This window comes from Amblyomma americanum, chromosome 1 (assembly GCF_052857255.1).
Source record: "Amblyomma americanum isolate KBUSLIRL-KWMA chromosome 1, ASM5285725v1, whole genome shotgun sequence".
NCBI lineage: Eukaryota > Metazoa > Arthropoda > Arachnida > Ixodida > Ixodidae > Amblyomma > Amblyomma americanum.
Genome location: NC_135497.1, coordinates 261958947 through 261981544, shown reverse-complemented (window position 1 = coordinate 261981544; position 22598 = coordinate 261958947). Strand labels below are relative to the sequence as shown.

General features: G+C 47.2%; 1 protein-coding gene across 2 annotated transcripts; it reads left to right on the top strand.

Annotated features, from left to right (window-relative positions):
* The first annotated feature begins 2034 nt into the window (after positions 1–2034).
* Positions 2035–19419, top strand: LOC144115011 (uncharacterized). Of its 2 annotated transcripts, none has more exons than XM_077649124.1 (3): positions 2035–2303; positions 15235–15498; positions 18433–19419. In XM_077649124.1, the coding sequence occupies exons 2-3, from the start codon at positions 15251–15253 to the stop codon at positions 18521–18523; spliced, it is 339 nt and encodes a 112-aa protein (XP_077505250.1). In that variant the 5' UTR covers positions 2035–2303; positions 15235–15250; the 3' UTR covers positions 18524–19419. The 2 variants fall into 2 exon arrangements, with proteins under 2 accessions (XP_077505250.1, XP_077505251.1); XM_077649125.1 differs by lacking the exon at positions 2035–2303 and adding an exon at positions 12957–13107.
* The last annotated feature ends 3179 nt before the right edge of the window (positions 19420–22598 follow it).

Below are 22598 nucleotides of genomic sequence, written 5' to 3'. Positions count from 1 at the left end.
TTGAGTGCGGCCAAGAACTGCAGGCATTCACTTCGATGACCACCGAGCACGCTTGTGGCTATCGCCGCCGACGAGTCATTCAGTTGTTAGTGGGCACGCATCAGCCCCTGAAACAGTTTCTTTTGGAAGCCTTTTTATTGTCCTCATGACTGCTGGAGTGTCGTCACCACAACGGGACAATTTGCATCAACCTTAGAACATAAATAATAAATATATAAAATTTATTATATAAATGTGCATTAAATAAATAAATAAATAAATAAAATAAGCTCGAAGTCTTGCCCCCCACACAAAAATAGTTCCGGAGTCCCTGGCGGCATGTATAGAGGAAGCGAATGGGGCGGCGCTGAACGCTGTATAGTAGTTTTTTGTTGTTTTTACTGTTAGCACAACAGTACTGTTCATGATAAGAATCAAGCATGCCCCTCATTGCTTCAGTGCATTTTGAAAAGCAAACAAAAAAAAGCATCACAGGATTTTTGTTGAGCTCGAAAGATTTACTCCAGTGGGCTTTGTCCATTAGAAGGAGTCCGGTACTTTTTGCGTGTTCGACACAACGGTTCACACTTGTGGAGAGCGGATAAATAAGGGGTGCCGCAGAATGAGGGAGTAATACGCTAGTTATGGTTAACTGTTAATTATTTCTTCAGCGCTGTAGCAACACTGCGGGCTATGAGACAAGCCGTAGTGGAGGACCCTGGATTAGCTTTCGATCGCCACCAGTTGTTTCAAGTTCACCGAAATGTAAATACAGGCTCGGCAAATTCCGACTTGATCAAAATGCGGTGATGGTATGGGAGGTTTCGCGTTCCGACCCGGCACGGGGACAATGGAGGCGCTGTAACGGAGGGCTCTGGATAATTTCGACCACCTGGGGTACTTTAACGTGCACTGCCATCGCACAGAACACGGGCCCCTAGAATTTCGCCTCCATAGAAATGCGACCGCCGGGGCCCGGATCAAACCCGCGTCATTCGGGCCAGTAGCCGAACACCATAACCACTGAGCCACCGCGGTGGCTTGGAATTTTTAAAGCGATGTTAGGGAAGATGAAAAAGATATGGCATTGCAGGACACTCAACATAGAACCGAAGGCGTTACTGGATGGCAGGCAGGGTGTACTGATATACTCATGAGCTGTGTGTGCAAACGCGGCTACCACCGTCAGACCGAACACGTACGCAAATGCTACCGCAGCAGCGCACGTACACAGCCAGAAGCTTCCACGTACTACTTAATGAGGCGGGAGCCTAAATAAGCCATTCTCGATAACCTAGATCGGTTGTTCCGGTTGTGCTGAGTGGATCTAATTTCATTTCCAGCTGTCTCATTATCACTGCGCGATTGATCGCTACTGTGCAGTTTCCGGTGACGCGACACTGCGCATTTATTAATCGGTAGAAGTAGGTTGGCAGGCGTTAATTACACACGAATTTTAGTGTCTCACTCGTGAAATTCACTGCCATTTACTATCTTGTAGCGAAGCAGTGCAAGCTTTATGCACTACAGAGAAGTGGCACACTGGTTGAAATACTTGAGATGATGCAGAGAGCTCTAGAATATTTTCGCTAGCGACATGGTATTCGCGAGAAAAATTCTTATGCTTATTCTGACTTTACTTCAATGCAGTTAGTTTCAGTAAACGCAGTTTGTGGTAAATAATAGCCACCGAAGAGCAAGACAGAGAAAGCCACATGCAAAAACCGTTGCCGAAAGTTAGGGACTTGTGCGAGATAAGCTGTCCATGAGTCCATGTTACAAAGTAATAATCGGATATATAACGGAGTTAAGAAGGAAAAAGATTAAAATGCGTGAAACTTTATTTGCCACGAGGAGCTGACGAGCCCAGGGCCACCGCTGCAACCGCGCTCAGTGCTGCTTCCTAAGGGGCCGCGTGGCTGCGGTCAGCCAACCTCTGATCCTAGACAGAGCGCGGAGAGGGATGTGGGGGAGGGGTAGTAACGAAGAGGCGTGCAGCTGTGGAGACTCCGCTTGGGCTGCCTATAGAGGAAGACGAAAACACCCGGGCAGTTTTGTCTGTCCTCCGCCGGAGGGGTGTACTATAGATTTTTATGTGGACAAAGGGGGCGATTGCACCTTGGGACGAAAGCGTCACTCTGCCTCGGGACGACGTTTCCTGTGATACCACTGTGGCAGTGCAGATTCGCGCTACGGGTAGGTGGCTGCCGTGACAACGCTGATAACGCGATAAGAATGCTATTGAGTGTGGAAGCTCGACGCGGACATTCTGTATCATACCCCGGACTCGTCGAGCGCACATTCACCACATCCACCTTGGCAAGGTATGATTACTCTGTTGCTGCTACTAGTGCGTATGAGCCTCAACAGAACGAACCACTGAACGCAGAAGGTGTTCCACTTTTCGTTCCTTGGCGCAATGGTATAGGCTCTCCTTGTGTATAGTAAAACACCTCTGGTACCGCTGTAGGGAATGCCAAGCATTTTGATGCATTTCGCTAAGAGTATAGATCCGTGTCGCTGTCGTGGCCTTTTGCTTGCTTATCGCGCTTCCATATCGTGTGGGTAGAACAGCGAGATTTCTCCCTCTTAGCTCTTCATAGTGGCAGCATGTCGTAAAATTGTCAAAAAAAGAGTGTGCTTTCGACGTTCGGTCAATGTTTTCTTATTGGAAAAAAAAAACGAATAGAAGTGTTTTGTGTCGAGCTTTGATAGCGGAAAAATTAGTTGTTTAAGCTTGTGTTTCAAGTACCAATTGTTGTTTTTTCTTGACAAAAAATTTCGGTTTGAACTCAAGGATAGGAAATGCTAGCATTTCAATTTGGCGATTGTTTCTAAGGGTTACGAGATGTGCTTACGTGCCGAAACATTGCTTTTACCGAGCAAAGTAATCTAATCTAGTAACGTTGCTACGTTCCAGCTGTGTACTCACAGGAACAAAGGAAGACTAGTCACAAATGTCCTCACACTCTTGTGAAGCGTTTGTCGATGTATGTGGCACAAGCCAGGCAAAACGATCGGCGGGAAGTCTTGTGAACGCTGCAATACAACTCCCCCTCAGATGCGTGCTACATAGTCTTGTCATTTAATCTGGTTAATATTATTAGTAACGTATAGACTACTATTAAGCATTAGTTAGCTTTCACTGATAAATGCGCTTAAGAATGCGATTGAGGAGAGCGGTGGCGGTGAACCCAGACCTCTTTATTCTGTTGCAAATCAAGTATAGTACAAACAGAAATGCAGTTGCGCGCGCCGGCTGAGCACTTTGACGTCATACTGTGCGTCGCGTCATCTGCGGCCTACCTTGGCTCCACCATCTGCTGCTTCTCGGCGCTTGGCGATGACGTCATACCAGCTGGGCTCCGTCTCGTCACGGGCTACGCCTGGAACCACACGAGAAGGGCTCCGTAAGACAACTCTCGTTGTTGAAGAGAGAAATAACATAGTGGAAAATATAGACAGTGAATTGCAAAAGAGGATCTGCGCACTTTACGTTTTGATAGTCACGAGCTTAACGCCTCCGAGTGGAGAAGTGGATTGTGTCTCGAATGATCGTCTAAATGCTGAAAGACCATGACTGCAGATTGGAATAAAGAGTCCGCTCTGTCTACAATTGCAGCCGACTTCCACCAGAACGCAGCAACAGGACTGCAAAGGGACGCTGAACCGTTGGCTGAAATAATTGCGATTGAAACAAGTTGTTTTAATCCTGGGAACAAACTCTGGGCATTAGAACTCGCTGTATTGATTTCGACAGGCAAACGAAATTTATGGGCAACTGGAAGCAGCGCTAGCGATCTCAGACGAATATATTCAGGCGAATTCCGCGCAATGGAGCAAATTTCTATCAAGAAAATCATTTCAGTTGATACTCACTTGAGCGCAGACGAAAGACGCGGGTTCGATCCCGGCCGCGGCGGTCGCATTTCGATAGACGCAAAATTCTAGAGGCCCGCGTACTGTGCGATATAAAAACACGTTAAAGAACCTCAGGTGGCCGAAATTTCCGGAGCCCTTCACTATGGCGTCCCTCATAGCCTGCGTCGCTTTGGGACGTTAAACCCCCATAAACCATATACAACATTACTTGTGCGCAGAAAATGGGTTCATTAAACCGCGAATGTGTGTGTATAAGCTGCGCATCTTTTATTCGTATAAGTTTTACTGAGCACAGGTGGATGTCAGCTGAATTTTCCCATTTAGAAGCCTGCTGTAAGACTGAAACACTGACCCGAAACGATCGGTTGTGCTGAATCAGATCCAGGGATGAGAATGAACGCAGCAGACGCAGTAAGGATATCGTCTGTGCTAAATACAATGAGAGAAGAAAAATGAGGTTGCCGGCTGAAAACAACGAACGCGCGCATGATCAAGGAGCGAATGCTGTGGACTTATCAGTGCACTTGCAAACTGTGGCGTTGCTGACCACGGCGATTACAGGCACTGCGAACAGTAAATTTTGCCTGAAGTTCAGCACTTCACCGAATTGATGAAATTCTTGGCAGTCGCTGCTTTCTCCGCAGTGAAATCAAGACATCATGAGACAGCGAAATCGGAGGTCGGGGGAAAAAGGAGAACGGCGGCGTGCGCATCGCCTGCACGCGTTCTTGCGAGGGCAAGGAAGAAACCTAAGGCGTTGGCGCTGAAGGCGGTCACGTCACGAAGCACACCTCCTATCAAATGACGTTTTGAACGGTGTAACGTGATCGGCAAGGCGTGCATAACGACCGCGGAACGCAGGAGAGCGCGTGCATCAAGAACTCCTGGAGTGGAATGCCGACGCGGTGCACGCGGTCTCACGGATAGGTTGCCCATCATTCTTGGCTGTCACGCACGTGCCTATCGGAATCGATGCCAGCCACTTTCGACACTGGCTTTCTCTTGTCGTTATAGGCAGCTGTACGAGTGGATGCTTTTGCTGCGCCTGTCTCTGGGTCCATTAAGGCATAGTTGGCGCAGGCGATATCACGTCAGTGGTCCTGTTTCCGGCCAGACTAGGCGAAATTCAGTACCCCCGTCAAATGGTTTAACAATTCGATGCCTTCGACGTCAGCAGGCGCCGCGTAGACTGTTCTATAGTAAGAGGCCTGCCGTTATATCGACGGACGGTGCGGGAGGCTTTTCATTACCGCCATCATCAGCAGCCAAGTACACTTTACGACTGATCTCCAATCAGCGCGCCAGCTGCGGCCAAACTATCCCAGCAAATTTTCTGCTCTCATGACCTCCACCTGATGCTCTGCCTCCGTCGACTACATTGTCCCTCCCTTGGAATCCACTGCGTTACCCCGACGGGTCAATCGGTTGTCTCTTCTCCGCATCACATGTCACGCCAAACTCCGTTCCCTGCTTTCGATTTCCGCTGGGCCATTATTAACTCAAACCTGTTCTCTAATCCATGCTCGTCTCTCTCCGTCTCTTAGCGTTGCACTCTAAACACGAAAGGAGTAAAAAGGAGTGCGTTAGAGGGCATCTTACTCCCTTTTTACTCCCAAATAGGCGTATTCGTGTTTAGAGTGTACCCTTATGCTTTTACCTGGCATAAATCGCTGCATTTCAACCTTTATATCTAGCCTCCAACCTCCGGCCCCATAAATAATAACTGGCAGAATGTATCATTTGTATATTTTCCTCTTCAGGGATATCGGTAGATTGCTGTTCATGACATAAAGATACCTGTAAAACGCACTACAACCCATTATAATTACCCCAGCTAATTTCTCAAGGTCCGGATCTGTCTTGGCCAAGGTCTGCAGACACTCCTTCACTCCTTTTGGTTCTTCACTGCTTATCGTAACTGTTGTCCGTTTGCCAGACTGCTGATTATAAATTTAGTCTTGATATTATTATTCGAGGCTACCGCGGTACTGTTCCTGTTGGCGCTCGAAATTATTCATCCCGTGAATCACTTAACAGGACAATGCCATACGCTAATCAGAAGTGGCTGAGTTGTTTCTGATAAGAGTGAATAATAACGAAGGGATGTCTACATACTTGTGTGTCATCCTTTCTGATTGGCGTTCCAGCTATGGAGGACAGTGGTCACAATGTAGTCCGTGTGGATAAGTTTGAGCACATTAGCACATGCTTCCTTGACGTCCGGCTCAGGCAATGCCTGCATGACTGCTAGTCTTACGAGTGCTTTTTCGTATTCTATGAAGGTCACATATACATACAGCCGTTATGCTCTGCCAGTTTTTAAGTAGCCTTGTTGATAACACGACACATTTAATGCGACGCGTAAGGGAACAGTTCAGCCAAGAACATAGGCTGGGTTCACCCAGCTGTTCGCAGGTTATAACGGCTCGTGATGGGTTGTGAGGGGTTCGTGCCTTGGCATTCGCGTAGTTCGTGCCTGTGACTGGCCATCGCTAGGGTGGGGGTCAGTCAAGAACCGAACGTACGTACAAACAACTTTGCAGACATCCTAGTCGAAAAATAACAAAAAAAATTATAAGTGCGCTGGGTATACGACGCACAAAAACCATCAGATGTACAAAGGTCAGCGCGTCCTTACGAGAAGCTGGTAGGACTCCGACCCCGATTCAATTCCTCGTGAAAGAACGAGCGCAACGGTTTGTCAAGTTCGAGCTCAGAACACTGACGTGGTGGCCTTCCGCCTCTAGCTGAGGTTGATTTACACATGTCGAACGAGGAAAAGAAGGGGGGGGGGGGGTCACAGTCCGGTGAAAAAAAAGGGGGCGAATTCTACGTTGCTCTGCCACTCAAACTTCTGAAGAAATCTTGCATGAGTCGCAGTTCTAAACTACAAGCGCAGGAATGGCCATGGGCCCATGATATTTAGGTGCAGCCATGATGAGCTCATGATCGATAAGGAGCTACTCGTCCTTACTGACGGTTGTGTTTCATCTCCCGTCGGCTGATGAAGAAATAGGAGCTTCATTTTACATTTCACTGCAATATCTGTACGTGGAGTGTCCCTGTTTCGAGATCAGTGACGCTTTCATACGAAGCCTTTTAGCTCTCCGTGCAATTATATAATCAATGCTGCAACGAGTTATTTTTGCGTTTTTGGCAGAATGAAGGAGCGATAACGGCTGTTATAGAGGTAGCGAAATAAACAATAAGTTCATTTACCACGAATTCTATTCAATGCACGTAAGTTTAGTGAGTGCGCGATTCAATAGACTATTTATTTATTTATTTACTAAAATATCCTCATGGCCTGAAGGCTTTAAAGAGGGGAGTGGGAAAGACATACATTGCGTAAGATACAGTGCAGCAGAAAAACAAATCGAAGAAATGATAACGCGGCGAAAAATGAACGAAACAAAACACAAAAAATAACGCAAAGGAAGGCAAAGGGGAAAAGCATAAAAAATCCCAAATAAAGGAAAACATTTCCGGCAGACAGCATTAAGACAGAGAAAACGAACGCGAAAAGAACTGACCAAAATCCACAAATACAGATTACAGAGGGCAGACTTAAAAGAACATGGGTTAGTAATATCGACAGTGTGCCTGGGAAGGTGGTTCCAACTGTCAGAGTGTTGGGGACAAAAGAAGAAAAAGTGTGTTTAGTATGGCATGACGGAACACCTACTTTGCTAAAATGATCAATGCGGCTTGAAACGTATGTAGGGTAGTTAGTAGCCGGCTCTTAAGGACAGCATTGTAGTAATAGATCTTACGAAATAGGCATAAGCGAGAAATTTTTTTGCGGAGTGAAAGCGGTGGCAATGATAAAGTAGTTTTCATAATGGTAACACTGGAGATACGGTGATAATTGGAAAGTATGAAGCGTGACGCATGGTTTTGAACAGATTCGATTTTAGATGCTAATAATGACAGGTCAGGGCCCCAGGCAGATGCTGCATATTCCAATTTAGGCCGAACAAGTGTTTTATAAAGGAGAAATTTTATTGAAGTAGAAGAAAGGGAGAAGTTTCTACGCAGGTACCCCAACATGCGGTTAGCATTGTTAGCAATGAATTCAACGTGCAGATTCCAAGAAAGATTAGAAGTTATGTGCATACCAAAATACTTTTACGAAGACACAGTTTCAAGCGGAGTATTATTGAGGTCGTAAGTGGCTATTCCAGTGTTACATCCAGTGTTAGTGGCAATGAAACGGGAATGAAATAAATTTATTCACCTCTGCAAATTTATTTCATCGTCACTGCCATTGTCAATGACGTGATCGGTGTGCAGTATTAAATGCGATATCATTTACATCCATCCCAGGCTGGGTTTCATCTTCTGGCGAATGCTCACTCACTTTTGTCAAGGTCAGACTCTCTCGGGAGAAAGAAGAGAAAATGAGTCATCTACTGCGGGCAGGCGACAATAAAGCATGCCTCTGCCAACAGCAAGCCGGTTTAGCACAGCCCGGTCGCCCTCGGTACCTATCCTTCCTGACACAAACGCCCGAGCTTCTTAACCATTTCGCTAACCGTAGAGGCACAGAGGAACTATAAATAAAACGTTCGTTACGGTTAACAGAAACTAAGAGAATAAGAGAAGAGCGCAGTACTAAGCATCGTCGCTTCACCCCCCCCCCCCCCCCCCCACCCCTCCGGCACTGGAAGTGAAAGCGTGGTGTGTGCATGGAGCGCTGCCTCCACCACAGTCTCCGCGAGAGCCGTGAAAATCGCGCCCTCATCTCTTTCCATCTTCGTGTCTCGGTGCTACCGTACACTATGAAGTTTGTGGATAGATCCAGGGCCGGTTCTTCATCTTCCCGTCTCGCGGTCGCTGAAGCACAATGGCTCTGAATGGCACCATAGGCTCGGGGCTCGAGCCACGCTTGTGCAACTGTGCTGCGCTGCAAAGCGCATTTGTAGAAGATGCACAGCTGGCTATTCTAAACGCGTAGCATCATACGTAGCCATTTACTGCCACCGCCACATCCACTGGGTCATTGCGGGAGATCCGCATTCACAGTCGGCGGAACAGTGGTTCAGGTGAGGTCGCTGGGCGCGTTCAAATGGCTATGCGCCAAAAAGTGCTAGTTTTTTTTTTTTAAACTAAAAGATCTACAGGGAGGTGAATAGTAAACACTGTTGGTTAGATGGACATCTGTCGAGGTTCGCTGAATCACACATGCGGGAAAAACAGTAGCGCTTCGCAACTTTGTCGTACCCCTACGCCATAAGGAAAGCATGTTCAGTACACAATTAATCTCGTACACAGCCTATCCCCCTTTCCTTTCTGCAAATTTATTTCATTGTACGTTATCGTGTCAATGTTGACTCTGCCAGCTGACGCTCGTGGCTGCGTTTCTGGGCGTGATGCAAGCCCATTGTTAAGTACTGTCGACAGTCTATAGATAGAGCGTTCAGACAGGACTTGGCGCCCTTTGTTTCTCGATAGAAGGGGTGACGTCCTTGCGGCCTGCGAGAGTATTCCACTTCAGCGCAGGAAAAAGCCGAGGCGGAAGCAGCTGCAATAATCGTCGCATTCCGAAGTCCACAAAGACGTTTACTTCCATGCAAATAGTTGAACTTGCTGAAATGTGTGCACTATGCATACCATCTAGGGCCCCGACATATCCTTGGCATTTATATAAAAACTCACAAAATGGTTTAGGTTAAGCGGCGAGGTCAGTAATAATACAAATGTGGTCGTTTTTGCTCGACGGCGTGTGGGCATTAAGAAAAGGTGATGAACCTTTTCCAAGCGTCCGTATGCATCGGTCCTATATTGAAAGCGTAACCTAAATTAAACAGCCCCTTGGTAATAAAAGATGAATCTAATATCTCCAAAAAGCCGTAAGGCATTCGTACAAAATTTACACTATTGCATTTCTGATCCATCAGTTCATTCCTTTCTATTTTATGCTTTCTTCATATGACGCATGAAAGGAAGCCCACATATGAGCAAAAAAAGGCAAGAATGCTTCTTCACTTCAGTATCAGTATTAGAGACCTCCACACAGATATACCCTATATATAAAAACGATCAAGTTCATTTGGAGTCGCCGCGGTGGCTGTGTGGTTATGGCTCTCGGCTGCTGGCCCGAAAGACGCGGGTTCGATTCCGGCCGCGGCGGTCTAATCTCGATGGAGGCAAAATTCTAGAGGCCCCGTGTACTGTGCGATGTCAGTGCACGTTAAAGAACCCCAGGTGGTCGAAATTTCCGGAGCCCTTCACTACGGCGTCTCTCATAGCCTGAGTCGCTTTGGGACGTTAGACCCCCATAAACCAAACCAAACCAAGTTCATTTGGCCTTGCCAGGATAAGAAAAAATAGTTCCATTTATAAAATGTTTGCATGAAATCATGTGCTCGAAATCCCCAACGAACGAAGTTTTATTTACTTGAAAACCCGTGCTGTCGTGGTGTCAATTCACACAAAGCAGCGAGCACTGTGCAGATGATCTCTGTGTTATCACAGCGCTCAGTAAAACCTGATCTTTACTGTCTTCATGCGCAAAGAGCCATATTGTGATTTTTTTTTAATTACTGTCCCATATGTTGTACTCAAAAAGCTGCGCAAGCATGTTTGGTGCAAGTTTCGAGAAAGTACTTCGTAGAACCTTCCACTCTGCTAAGTCGGAGAGCAGCTGCCACATCAGCTGTGTGCAGTTCCGATTTCCGGAGATCTTCGTTCAGGGACCGCACGAAAGCTAGGCATCTTCATCCAGGTGTTTATGCATGCGGCAGGTAGCGTACTTGCAACGCAACTAGCTTGGCCAAGCGGCCTATGTTCGTCGGCCCAGACACTGCATTTCAAATGAAAATTTTATTTTGTTTAACACGCCGAGTAGCTTTTGTAATCGACTCCAGGCGATTCTCGAACATCTCGAGCTCGAAACAGCCAGTTTTTTTATTCCGTATGAAGGCATATGCATTTCTGGTGGCATTAAAAAATGGTCTTATTGAAGAAGTCACGAAGCGATTGTAGTCGAGTGAAGTGAAGTCGACTTTATTTGGATTCCTCATAGATGGATTTGTTGAGAAAAACAGAGAGAAAAAAAAAAGACTTACCCCTGGTTAACGCGAGATTCAGCAACAGGTGTTAAAGTATTTGTACTTTATATGTTGTGGTAAAGAATATGAGAGCGACGTCAGATCTGTGGCGCCCTTTTAACACGAAGGGTTAAACATATCCAAACTAAAGTTGACAGTCCACCGTAGTTGTGTGTGTGTCCTCTCTGTGTCGTGGTCTGCCAGCGCTGCGATTCCATGATGTTCGACAAGCACCAACTAGCCCCAGCAACACACCCTTCGCTCTTTTTATTTTTTGCACACGCAGCCGTTTTTCGTCTATGTCTGCTCTCCAGTCTGCCGCTCTGGAAGCGAAGCGCCGCCGATGATTCTCTCGTCGGGAGGCGCGTTTTGCAGAAGCTGCCGAAGATGCAAACCACCCCATCCCGTGCCAACCACCGACCGGCTGCGCTTTCTTAGGCTCCGCCATACCCTTCTGCTTCCACGCGGTAATCATCCTCCTGTTCGGGGTTTCTCCGCTCGCGCCATACCCACCTCCTTCCAGGGTAGCCCCCTTCCGGACGGTTCCCGTGGTAGCCACCCTCCGGTTACGCCTTCCTACGCTCTCGCCATAAAGCCTCCTTCCCTGGTAACCCCCCTAGTCCTTCCAGGGTAACTACCCTCCGGATGGTTTCCGTGGCAACCACCGCCCGGTTGCGCCTTCTTACGCTCTCGCCATACCCTCCTCCGTACACAGCAACCATCCTCCGGTTGGGGATTCCTCCACTCTGACGATACCTACCTCCTTCCACGGTAACCACAATCCGGATGGTTCCTGTGGTAACCACTCACCGGTTACGCATTTCTACGCTCACGTGATACTTTCCTCCTTGCACGGTAACCACCCTCCGAGTGGTTCCCATGGCGACGACTAAGACAGACCACGACAGCCAATCACGTACTACTACGACGTGAAACCAAGGAATGAACACTTACCAGTTATCGCTGTGAATCACTCAGACAACATGTCTATTTTGTTCCTTGTACAAGCGAGACTGACCACTGCGCTCCGGATTGAATATGAAATGTTTCAGACCTGATTCTGGACGAAATCATTTTTGAGCGGGAAACCGTTTATGAACGCAATTTTTTATATAATGTAAGATTTCACTATAACAATCAATATACCCGCAGATCACCCGACGGCAGTCACGTATTTTTTTTTTCTGTTCATGTTTTTGCTAACGTCAAAAGCGTTCCACATTTGTTTCTATGGCAGTCTTAACCGTTAGGTGCGGTCGCTGGAAACACCTTGAAAGAAAGATTTTGCAACATATCAGAATGATGGACCATTACCTTCAGTATTTGCGTAACAGTGTCTTACAATTTTCCAATTTTCAAAATTTTTGCCAGAGAAAGCTGGACTTGTAAGTCGAGCAACCCGTTTGTAAGCTGCGATAACGAGACGTGGAAGCCGCGAAGATTATAGGAAATTGTTTCTTTATGTCGTCATTCCCGCAGAACGATACAGACATAATTTTTTTTTGTGTCTCGGTGAGATGTTTGGGGCTATGATTCGTACTATTCTGGTTCAAGGTGTGAAGAGACGAAGACACTGTGTGTGCGCATATCAGGTTGTCCACATTTCGGGCGTGCATGAGGGCTTCAATTCCGGTTACGACCATGCCTCCTTCGACCCGCCGTGACAGCTCAAAGATTTTGGCGTTCGGCTGCTGAGCCTTCGTGGGATCGACTCTCGTTCGCTGCGGCCGGATTTCGACGGAGGCAAAATGCGAAACTCCCGTGTGCTGTGCGATGCCAGCGCCCGCTAAAAAACCTCGGGGAGCAGAAATTGATCTGGAGCCATCCTCAACGGCGTCCCTCAAAGACCAAGTGAACCTCAGGACGTTAAACCTGACACAGTGGCTCTAACCTGACATAAAGCTCCTAGATCACTAGGGAATTTAACCTAACATACCACAGCACGCCCTCTCCCAGCGCTACTGCGTGCTTGTAAAGCTGATGCTTATCATCTGAATCACCCAGGCTTCCATGCACGCCAGAGATGTCAGCTATGGGTTTTTCTGCGAAAGATGAAATCTAGCTGACGTGGATCGAGCCATCGATAACGCGTCGAGATAAGATAGCGAACCTGATGTTTTACAAGAGCCAGTCGAAGGTGAAACTTCTTGCTCATCTTGGAAAGAGACGGGAACTCCGCTTCGCGTAAAAGCAGGTACGTGCAGACCTTGGCAGAGCTGAGGTTCCAAGTTTATCGCATGAACGAAAAACATTAGCCTTGTCACTGTGGGTGAAGAGATCCTTTTCCTTGTTACTGTAGTTGCTGATGATAGCTTCAATTAATGTCCAGCGTAGGGTGCACGGGTGATCTCGGTGACTTTGGAACCGGCTAAATGCCACATGTTACCTTTCAGCTGCATTTTCTTTCCTGCAACACTGAACGGAAGGAGTACCGTCAGGAAAGGCAGAATGCAATACTGTGTGTGTTTTGTTGGATGATTTGGCAAGCAGGTGTCTGCACGGTAATTACAGCTTTGAAATACAAAGCGATATTATTGCTCTCTGACTGGACATATTTAGCAACTGAGTGCATATTCTCTGTTGGGCGGCTGGTTCTATAAGTATAGCCGCGCTGCTAAAACCAATCGCCGAGACATTAAAGTTTGCTAACTGTTTGAAACCAAAAAAAAAAACAGCACGGTTGTTCTGTGAAAATTGTTGATTGAAGAGTAAACCAGTAAACTAGTTTACACGTAATCATTACAGCACGAAAGCGGAATACGCGATACAGTAGAAGCCCACAAGGGGTCTTCAGGGAAGCATTTTAGTTCTGGATACCCACCTTCCCTATACATATCTTGCGATGGCGAAAATGCCGCTCGAAACATTTGGCGTGGCGGGAACGTGGCCTAATATGAACGGGTCTAGATTCGGTCGACGTGCTTATTTTTCCCGTGCAGTCTTGTTCTGAAGGTTTTCGTTGCACTTGGCGATGTAGCACTACGCGATGAAATAATCTATCTCGTTTTTGTGCCTTCTTGATTCGCGAGCATGCAAAGACTCTGTGGTATGGTTGGTTTCAAGCACTCAAGAAAAACTGGGTGAAAGGATATGACAAGCCTTCCTAGACCCGTCGTTGTACTGAGAGCCTAACTATAGAGCTCTTAACGCCTGATAAAAACCTCAACTATTCTTCGCGTGGACATGAAGCGTTGTTCACTACTTTTGTTCCTAGGTCTGGCTTTTAATGCGTTAGTATTAGAACCCCCCCCCCCCCCTCCCTCCCCTCTAGTCAAAATCTGACCGTCGTTTGTCTGAAGCTCCGGGTCAGAGTTGAATGTGGATACAAAGAACTGGAGAGGGTAGGTGAAGGAAGACGCGGCGGCCTTTGGCGGGCAGTAAGAGAAAGGGGGTGATGTATAAGGGTAGGGATGACAGAGGATGCAGACGTCAACGCCAGTCCTGCGACAGCTGCCGGAGGAAATAAATTGGAGCGTCGTATCGTTTTCACGGCGAAGATATCCAGCAGAAGAACGTTTTTATCACCGAGCGGGATTCGAACCATCGCCGGCGAAAACAGAGCAGCTTCGTTTCCCCGTGCCTCAGTCAATTCGGCCTGCGCTGCAACGTCTCGCAACGTGTGCACTGCTAAGTACAGGCCGTCCCTATACGAGTAGCATGACAAAAAGTATGCCGGAAGTCGCATGTTTTCGAGAGGTTTAGTGGGAGTCTGGCTGATGGCGCAGCCAATAGTAACGTCGGCCGCAGCGGCGTCGTCTGCTTTATTGTCTGTTGCGCATGCGCAAACGTGCTGAGACGGCGGCCAACTGGGCTGTGGGGGGAGAGCCCTCACGTCCTGCTTCAAAAATGGGACTTGACGGCCTCCCCTTAATTCTTTCCTTCCCATGGTGTGCAGCGCTACTCTAGTTACCAGGTAGGCTGAAGTAGCTGAGACCGAAACTAACCGGAGTTTCCTATGCTTGGGTGTGGGGGGGTCAGTTATCATTCCCTCTTTGAAGCGGTAGGACGGGTGGGTACTTAGCGTCCTCTTCCTGCCTCTGAAGCGGTTGAACTTGTGTCCACTGAACGATGCCAGTTTAATTCAGCAAACCGAAACTTCAATGACTAGATATGAGTGATTTCATTCCGTCTGCACCAATTTATCGCACAGCTGGGTCAATATTTTCACTAACGCTAACGCATGCTCTGTCGCATGAATCGCATTGATCGTCTGTGAATTATTTACGGGGAGAGCCTCTTCGTCTTGCTTCGCTGCACGCTTGCACGAGTGGCGTGGGGGAGATGTTAAACCGATAATGTGTGTTTATTGGCCTCGACGCAGCAATCCATAGGACGACATGAGCTACGGGTATCCGCAGGCACCACACCAGTACCAGCCCCCTGCTGCGCCGGGCTTCGCGCCGCCTCCCGCTTACTCGGGCTACCCGCCACCGCCGCCAGCGCCCGTAGCGGAGCCCTACTTCGCAGCGTCGGCGCCAGTGGGCGACACATACCAGCCGCCGCCTCCACCAGGCCCCCAGCACCTGTATCCCCCGCAGCAACAGGGCGGCAGCTACTATGTGCCGCCTCCACCGCCAACCACAGTGTACGTACCCGATGACGGCCTCGTTAAAACGAAGGAAAAGTAAAAGATAATTGTTACTGGGGCAACCAGATAACGAGCAGGCAACAAATGACCAATTTTGTCCAGGCGACAAGCAAAAGAAACGTTTGAAAAATATGACCAAAAGCAAGAAATGTGTATTGAAATGATCCCAATGTTTAGCAGTGAGATTGAGATCCGTCCCCCATTAATGCCAGAAACTGCGTCTTAGGTCCTTCCCAAACTTGACAAAGTCTTCCGCATTGTTATCAGGCAGGATCTGCTGAGGATTTTATGTTTTGTTCTCTTTGTACTAGTTCGCCATGCGGTATTTTTGTGAAAACACATTTGTGGGCCTACAACCGCAACCATATTGACTAAATAGATCAAGTAACAATAAATAATAAAAATTCGCACTGTTCTAAAACCACAGACTTACAAATTATATTTACATGCTTTCGTCGGCAGCAGGAAAGTATATTGTGCCGACAACACTGATTGACAGTGACAAAGGCTTTTAAAGCCTGTAATAAATTGAAGCACTATACGTTTCTGGTTGGTGCTGTTTGCTCTGCAACCGGAGTTGAATTGAATTCAGCTCGTATCTTTGACCTACACGAATAGCCACGAGGACTTGTGCATAAGACTGTGCGGTTTCTGGTATACAGATCTCGATTGAGCGATGCTCTCTATACACTTGAGCGCGCGGAGTTGATAGTGACGGGAAATTCAGCTGAAGGAAAGCCGTAACGCTGACGAGAAAGAGGGAGAGCGACAGTACATAGGACTCGCGCTGTCTCCCTGGTGCCGTTTATTCGGAAACCATATTCATGCATAAGGAAATACTCATGTGGCCAAGCAACCAAAAATTGCCAAAACGACAATTCATTACAAAAAAAGTTGTACTTTCTTCTCACGTGCATGCAGCAATAAACTGCCTCCTGTGAACGGCCATTCTAATTCAAAAAGTCAGCCTTCTTTGCTGAAAACACAACGAAGGCTTGGCTAAAACTTGCACTTTTTGGTTAGCTTGCATGCGATACTGCCGTTACTTCACGTGTCAGCCGAGCCCTGGGAAGAAATGGGACACGAATTTTTGAAATAGGGGCGTCTATGGGCACTGCTTACCATGAATAACCCAGTTTGTATTGGCATTGTTCCTTAAGGCAGGCGCATGCTCGTCATCGAGTCAGGCATTAAAACACCCAGAAATTGAGGAGGAGAGCACTCACAACATTCACTGGTATGGAACGAAGGTTCCTTGTTGCCGGACAGCCCTGACTCCTAGGCCCTCTTAGCAACGCGGCCTTTTTACACCGGTTGCGCATGTGCTACTCAGCTAACAAAGGGCCGAAAAAAACAACAACAGGAACACCGTACCAACTCGCCACGCTGTTGATGCCGTGTTATAACTGGTGCATATTGAGGATCACCACCGGTCTTCAACTGTCTCTCTGCCTCCTCCTTGTAACCACTTCATGTCCGAATTGCTTCCCCAGTCTCACTGCCTTCTCTTCTAGCACGTAGAGGCAACCCGACAGGTAGGGTACACTGCTGAGCGAAGCCTATCAAGGTGGCCATCGAGACTTGTTCCTACGATGGTGGCATGGTCCTGACACAGCTGATCTAAGTGGTGCCCTGACACGAACCTAAACACGTAATTGTGTGTATAGGCTTTAAACGCTTTCTAGAAGAGCGCTGAACCGCAGTTGTAAATATGACGTACCTGCAGAACCTTCGGCAGTAATGTTAATAAACTGTAGTAGCAACTTATATTAACAACGTTGTCTGCGCGACGTAAATAATATTTGTATACGTTTGTGCCGTTTAATGTTGAGCCAGACGACGTCTTGTTTTCAAAAGCTCTTGCTGACTTGCTGGCTGGAGGGAGGTTTTGGAGTGACTGTACGGAGTTGGGTACAACTCAAGTCTGCAATGAGGCTCCACCCACATTCAGTACCGCCGTGACAAAAAGTAAACTGTTGCTAAACTTTTGCTTGTTACCTAACCAAGACGATACAATCATGAGACGAAATTCTAAGCTCAAGAATTTTTATGCCCCTGGCTTGTTTGATACAGTCAAACATTAAAAATCTGATTTTGTTCACTGTTGTGATTTGTCAGCGGATTAATAGAGAACGCCACGGACTACACGCGGCCCATTGTTACCAACTGCAATTTTTTTTAAAAAGTTGCATCCTACTACAGTACAACTTCCGATGTGGTGAAAATTTTACTAATTTGTGAATAGTTTATTGTCACGAGATTCTCGTCTAGAAAGATTTCCGAAAGTATTGGCATTAAACGATCGAATTTTAATCTGTGAAAGCTCGCTAAAGGGCAAAGTGATTCACGTGATGACATTCCATGCAGTTTTTATCTGAATGACGGCAGGCGCTCGTTCGCTTAAGGAGGAGCGCCTGCAGGCAGTCAGATTAAAGACATGAAACAGGAAAATTACAAGAAGTTCTCGGCCGAGCATAATTAGCACTGCTTTTAGCCGCGCTGATGGAAATGCGGTGGAAAAATTGTATTCCTGTCCCATTTGTGCTTTGGGAGCACTCCGGCATTTCATGAGGGCTAATGAGTCATTATCTGGTGCTAAAAACTAATGTTCCATAATGATAATAACATGCAGCGCCATCCATTTTTGTTCTCATTGTTGGGATGAAAACGCAGAGCTTATAAAGCGCAGAGCCCAAATTTTTTCCCATTTCTTATCGGCTCCGCGACCACCATTTTTTTTCTTCCCTTGAGCCCATTTTCTGCCCCCATTTTCAATGGTTTCAGCGCAGTGCAATGAAACAACGTAGATGTTGTTTAGATGCTTTCCGCGAAGTTGATTTCTTGGTAACAGTGTTACATTTTATGCCAGCAGACTGCTTTTACTGCGAGCGCAGCATCACACGCTTCACTTTTCCCCCCATCTATTTGCAGGATTGTGAAGGAGAAAGACGACAACTGTGCCAAGGACTGCTGCCTGTGTGCCCTATGCATGGGTCTCTGCTGCCTTTGTTGCCAGGATTGACGCGGACAGAGTGTTTATACGCTTCCTGCTAGTGCGCCAGATACGGACAGTTGTGACGCTCGCCATTTCTTTCACAGAGTGGCCACTGAGCTCAAGCAGCGGCAACGTTATTATTGTATGACGCTTACTAAACCCGAAGAAAACATGTACACAGTTCTTTAGCACCTTCGAGCCTGCTACAGGCAAGAAACCTAAAGACTGGAGTCAAACAAGCACAGTTTGCTGAGGGACAATTCCAGATTGAGCCACGGAAACAGAGCCGCCTACTCCACACAAATGGTCCTGTTTTGATCAGATGAAAGAGAAAAGAAAAGGACAGTTATTTTTTGGAGATTTAAGTTTATTAGTAATTTGTATATGATTGCAAAGGAGAAAGTTGCATGCGCTGTGCGTCGCAATAACTTTCGTGTCGAAAAGAAATAAATGTCCCTCACCCCACTGAACACCCAAAACCTCCCACTCATTTCAACCTGTCAAACGCGTTGGAGATTTCTCGCAGTGAAAGAGCGGAGATGCAAGGTTATGTTTGTATTATCGAGTAGGGTCCACTGCCTGTCTCTCGAAGGATCAAATCAGAAGTTTTTCTCTATATGACAGGGTTTTTGCGGTTTCGTCCTAGAAGTATTCAGTGCAGCTCTGCTTCATCTGCCCATAGAAGTGGTGCTATAGCTTTTTTATTTATAGCAAATACTCACATCCGCTCCACGGAGTATTACAGTCAAGGTATGTACAATAAGGTCACAGTCAAACTTGACGGATCAAAGTGTTTAGTGTATCAAGAGTTGGAAAAGAACTCTCAAGAACACGCATGAAAGTAAAAATAAAAGCAGGAAAATAAACATATATGCGTATATTTTAAGGCGATTTGAGCAGAATAAAGTCGCTTTGAGAAGGTGGATTGTGCACTGTAATCACCCAAGGGATCAGTGTGTCTACGCATTAAACGTAGACGCATTAAAAGTGCATTAGGAGCTCCAAGAATTGGAAACGACTGCCTGCTAGAGGGCGATTTCAACTTGTCTGGAATCTGTGTCAAGAAAGGTAGAACCCAAAGTGGCTCACGAGACTCGCGCGGAGCGAGATGCCTTGGAGCTTCAGTCTGCTCGAAAAACTTATTAGCTGAGCGTTTGATATGAGATCTGGCCTAGAGACACCACATTGTACGAAGCAGGTGAGCAGCTGGCGTTCGGTGGTGTGCCCCAGTCCAGCTGGTGCCAGCTGTATTCCTCACCAAATAACCAGAACGGTATAGAGTGTACCTAGTTTATAGGTCACTGCTCACATTAGAAACGCAGGGCAGTGCGACTCTAACTGCAGTGCCATGAACAATCCCAGCAGGGATTACAACACTGAGGCAGGCTATACTTTGCGGATATAAGGCTGCAAGAAAAATGAAACACTCTTAGGGATGGAATGGCTTCAGCTCGCATTGAGAACGTATTTCTCAGAACTAGGGGCCTAGACCTTTCCGGAACATTGCGTCGACACCCAACCGTTCGTTTCAAGACAGCTTCGATGATAAAGAACACACAAAAAGCGTAGTGCTGTCGTTTCGGACTAGTACAAACGCTTCTTGCTTCTGGAAGTTGCTCACATTGGAGTCACGTAGAGGGCAGATGATGTGGGCGGAATGGAGGTGGTGGTTTCTAAGCAGACGTTAGTGCTTTACTACTGCAGTTGCGTCTAACAATACGTCCAAGTATCCTAGGTAGGAAGCATTTCCTGTTCTCTGCTCGCTGCGCCAACAAGTTAGAGTACCGGTTTTTGGTGTGGGTGTATTTGGGCTTCGGGAAAGCGCGATACGCACGGCAGCCGTCTGAAAGCAAGAACGCGGGGCAGGTGCAGCGCTGAAGGGCATATTCACCTTAAACTGCAGGCCTGCAGAACCGTGATATTTTCGAACAAGGATAGGTACGAAAGCACAGCAAGAGCAGAATGAAAGACGCAAATACGGCGCAGAGAGCAGGAACACATGATTGCAGATGACGCGTGTGATGGTCGGCGCTGTTTGACTTTGCGCTCCAGCCGGCGGTGTCCGTGCACTAGCAGAGAGGTCCTGGAGAGACGTGCTTACTTGCATCAAATCTATGCCGTGCAACTCCACAATCTTTGTCTGCCCGCCCCTGCACCTGTTGGATTCGTTTCTTCTGGAGGCGATTTTGTGGGGGTGTGACACAACCACTCTTGTGCTACTCTTTTATTTTTATGGCGTGATTTGGAAGCACCACAAGGACGAGGAAGAGAAACACTGAGCCTCAGTTCGGTTGTTTCTCAACTTTCTACTTATCCCTGTATAAGCTCTTCCGAACCGCCCCACCTACGGTTGGCTCTAATCCCGCGAAACAAACCAGACTGAGCTTATCTCTTGTTTGCGACCCTCTCGCAAACACAAATGTGGCGTCCGCTTTATAAAGAAGAACGCCACCTGCGAAGTGGAGAATAAAACTGCTGTGCGTGTGCGTACAGCTCGTTTTGGGCGCCGTTTTAATTCTGAAAACATAGGACTCAGTACAGTGTAATAGCAGAGAGCTAAGTCCGTGACAGATAAGGGAATTGCTCGCCCGTGTGCTGTGCGATGTCAGTGCACGTTAAAGATCCCCAGGTGGTCGAAATTATTCCGGAGCCCTCCACTACGGCACCTCTTCTTCCTTTCTTCTTTCACTCCCTCCTTTATCCCTTTCCTTACGGCGCGGTTCAGGTGTCCAACGATATATGAGACAGATACTGCGCCATTTCCTTTCCTCCCCAAAACCAATTATTATTATTATTACGAGGAAAACCTTGGCTAGTGGGTCATGGCCTCATGAGGGACTTCAGGACGCCCACCAGCGCAGTGGCCGTCTCGCGTCACGCGTTATGCAAAACAGGGCGCCTGCTGGACTTGCATTAATGGTGCCCGTGGAAAACTAGTGACTCGAACTTTCTTTCATGGAGACTTCCGTGTTGGTAGATTAACGCCCTGGAGGTGCGGGATAATCCATTTACCCCCATGGTGTTAGTCGCTGAGCTTCGAGCGAGAGCCACTCACGAGAGAAACATGCACATCATTGGAATATTGAAATAACGAATGTAGAGTCAGCAGATACGGAATGTGTGTGCTCGGAAAAAAGTTTATTGTGGAGCTGCCTCGCGAGCCAATCGTCTGACATTTATACCAGCGTGCGGCGTATGAGCGTCTTCTCATACCTGCGCGCATTTAACGCGATTGAAAGTCGTGACTACTCCAAATTTTTTCTTCCCGCTCACGCTCATATTCTAAGCCGACTGCACGTGTCAAATTACCTGCACAGCGCTATTTCTGAGCTCTCAGGTCGAACGGAGAGAACTCGTTAGGCGGCGGTGTGGCTAATGGGCGATAACGCTTTAGAGAAGGTGATATGGATACGGAGACTGCTTCCGACAAGCTTGCCTTTATTTCGAGGAAGCCACGCACAGTGGGCTAAAATGCAGTGATATAACGAGAAAGTTGATCTATCAGAGCGGGAGTTCCTTTAAACTTAAACAAAATATTAAGGAAGAGAGGCACGGCAAGCGCCCGTGCGCGCCTACCGTGCCTCTAAAACCAGGTGATTGGTTTTATGCTCGAAGTTCATTGTCGTATGAGCGGAGGCAAAATCCAAGCGAAAAAAGTAAACATGCCATCGTTGCGTATGAACCAGTTGCGGCGAGTATCAGTGAGAGTTTGGCCTCAAACTGACAAGCCAGTTTTCAATAGCCGTATATTTCCTCACCCGACTACCAAGCGCATACACCATTTCACGATCGTAAAGAGAAAGGGAAGAGGATAGCAATGCTGGCCAGCGGGTACACGTGTCAGATGAAAGAATTACTGCTATTTCGTCCACCTAGTTAACGTTGTCCTAATCAGTTTTTGAAAATACACGGCATCAGAAAGCAGGCCATGTTCGTTGCTTTAGTAAGTTAGTAAGCTGCCGTTCAGAAGCCAGGGCTCATTAAAATGCGAAGACTTGCGCAAGGGTGACACCGATCACTCGCTTGGCCAACGTTTCATTTTTCAGAATTCATTTTAACAATCTGAACGACAGAAATACTCCCTTTTTTAAAATTAGTCGTG

What these genes read in the sequence shown, in the direction of transcription:
- LOC144115011 (XM_077649124.1), top strand. Translation starts at nt 15,251, where the DNA reads ATGAGCTACGGGTATCCGCAGGCACCACACCAGTACCAGCCCCCTGCT. An exon ending in CCTCCACCGCCAACCACAGT is followed by an intron (nt 15,499 to 18,432) that starts GTACGTACCCGA and finishes ATCTATTTGCAG; the next exon opens with GATTGTGAAGGAGAAAGACG.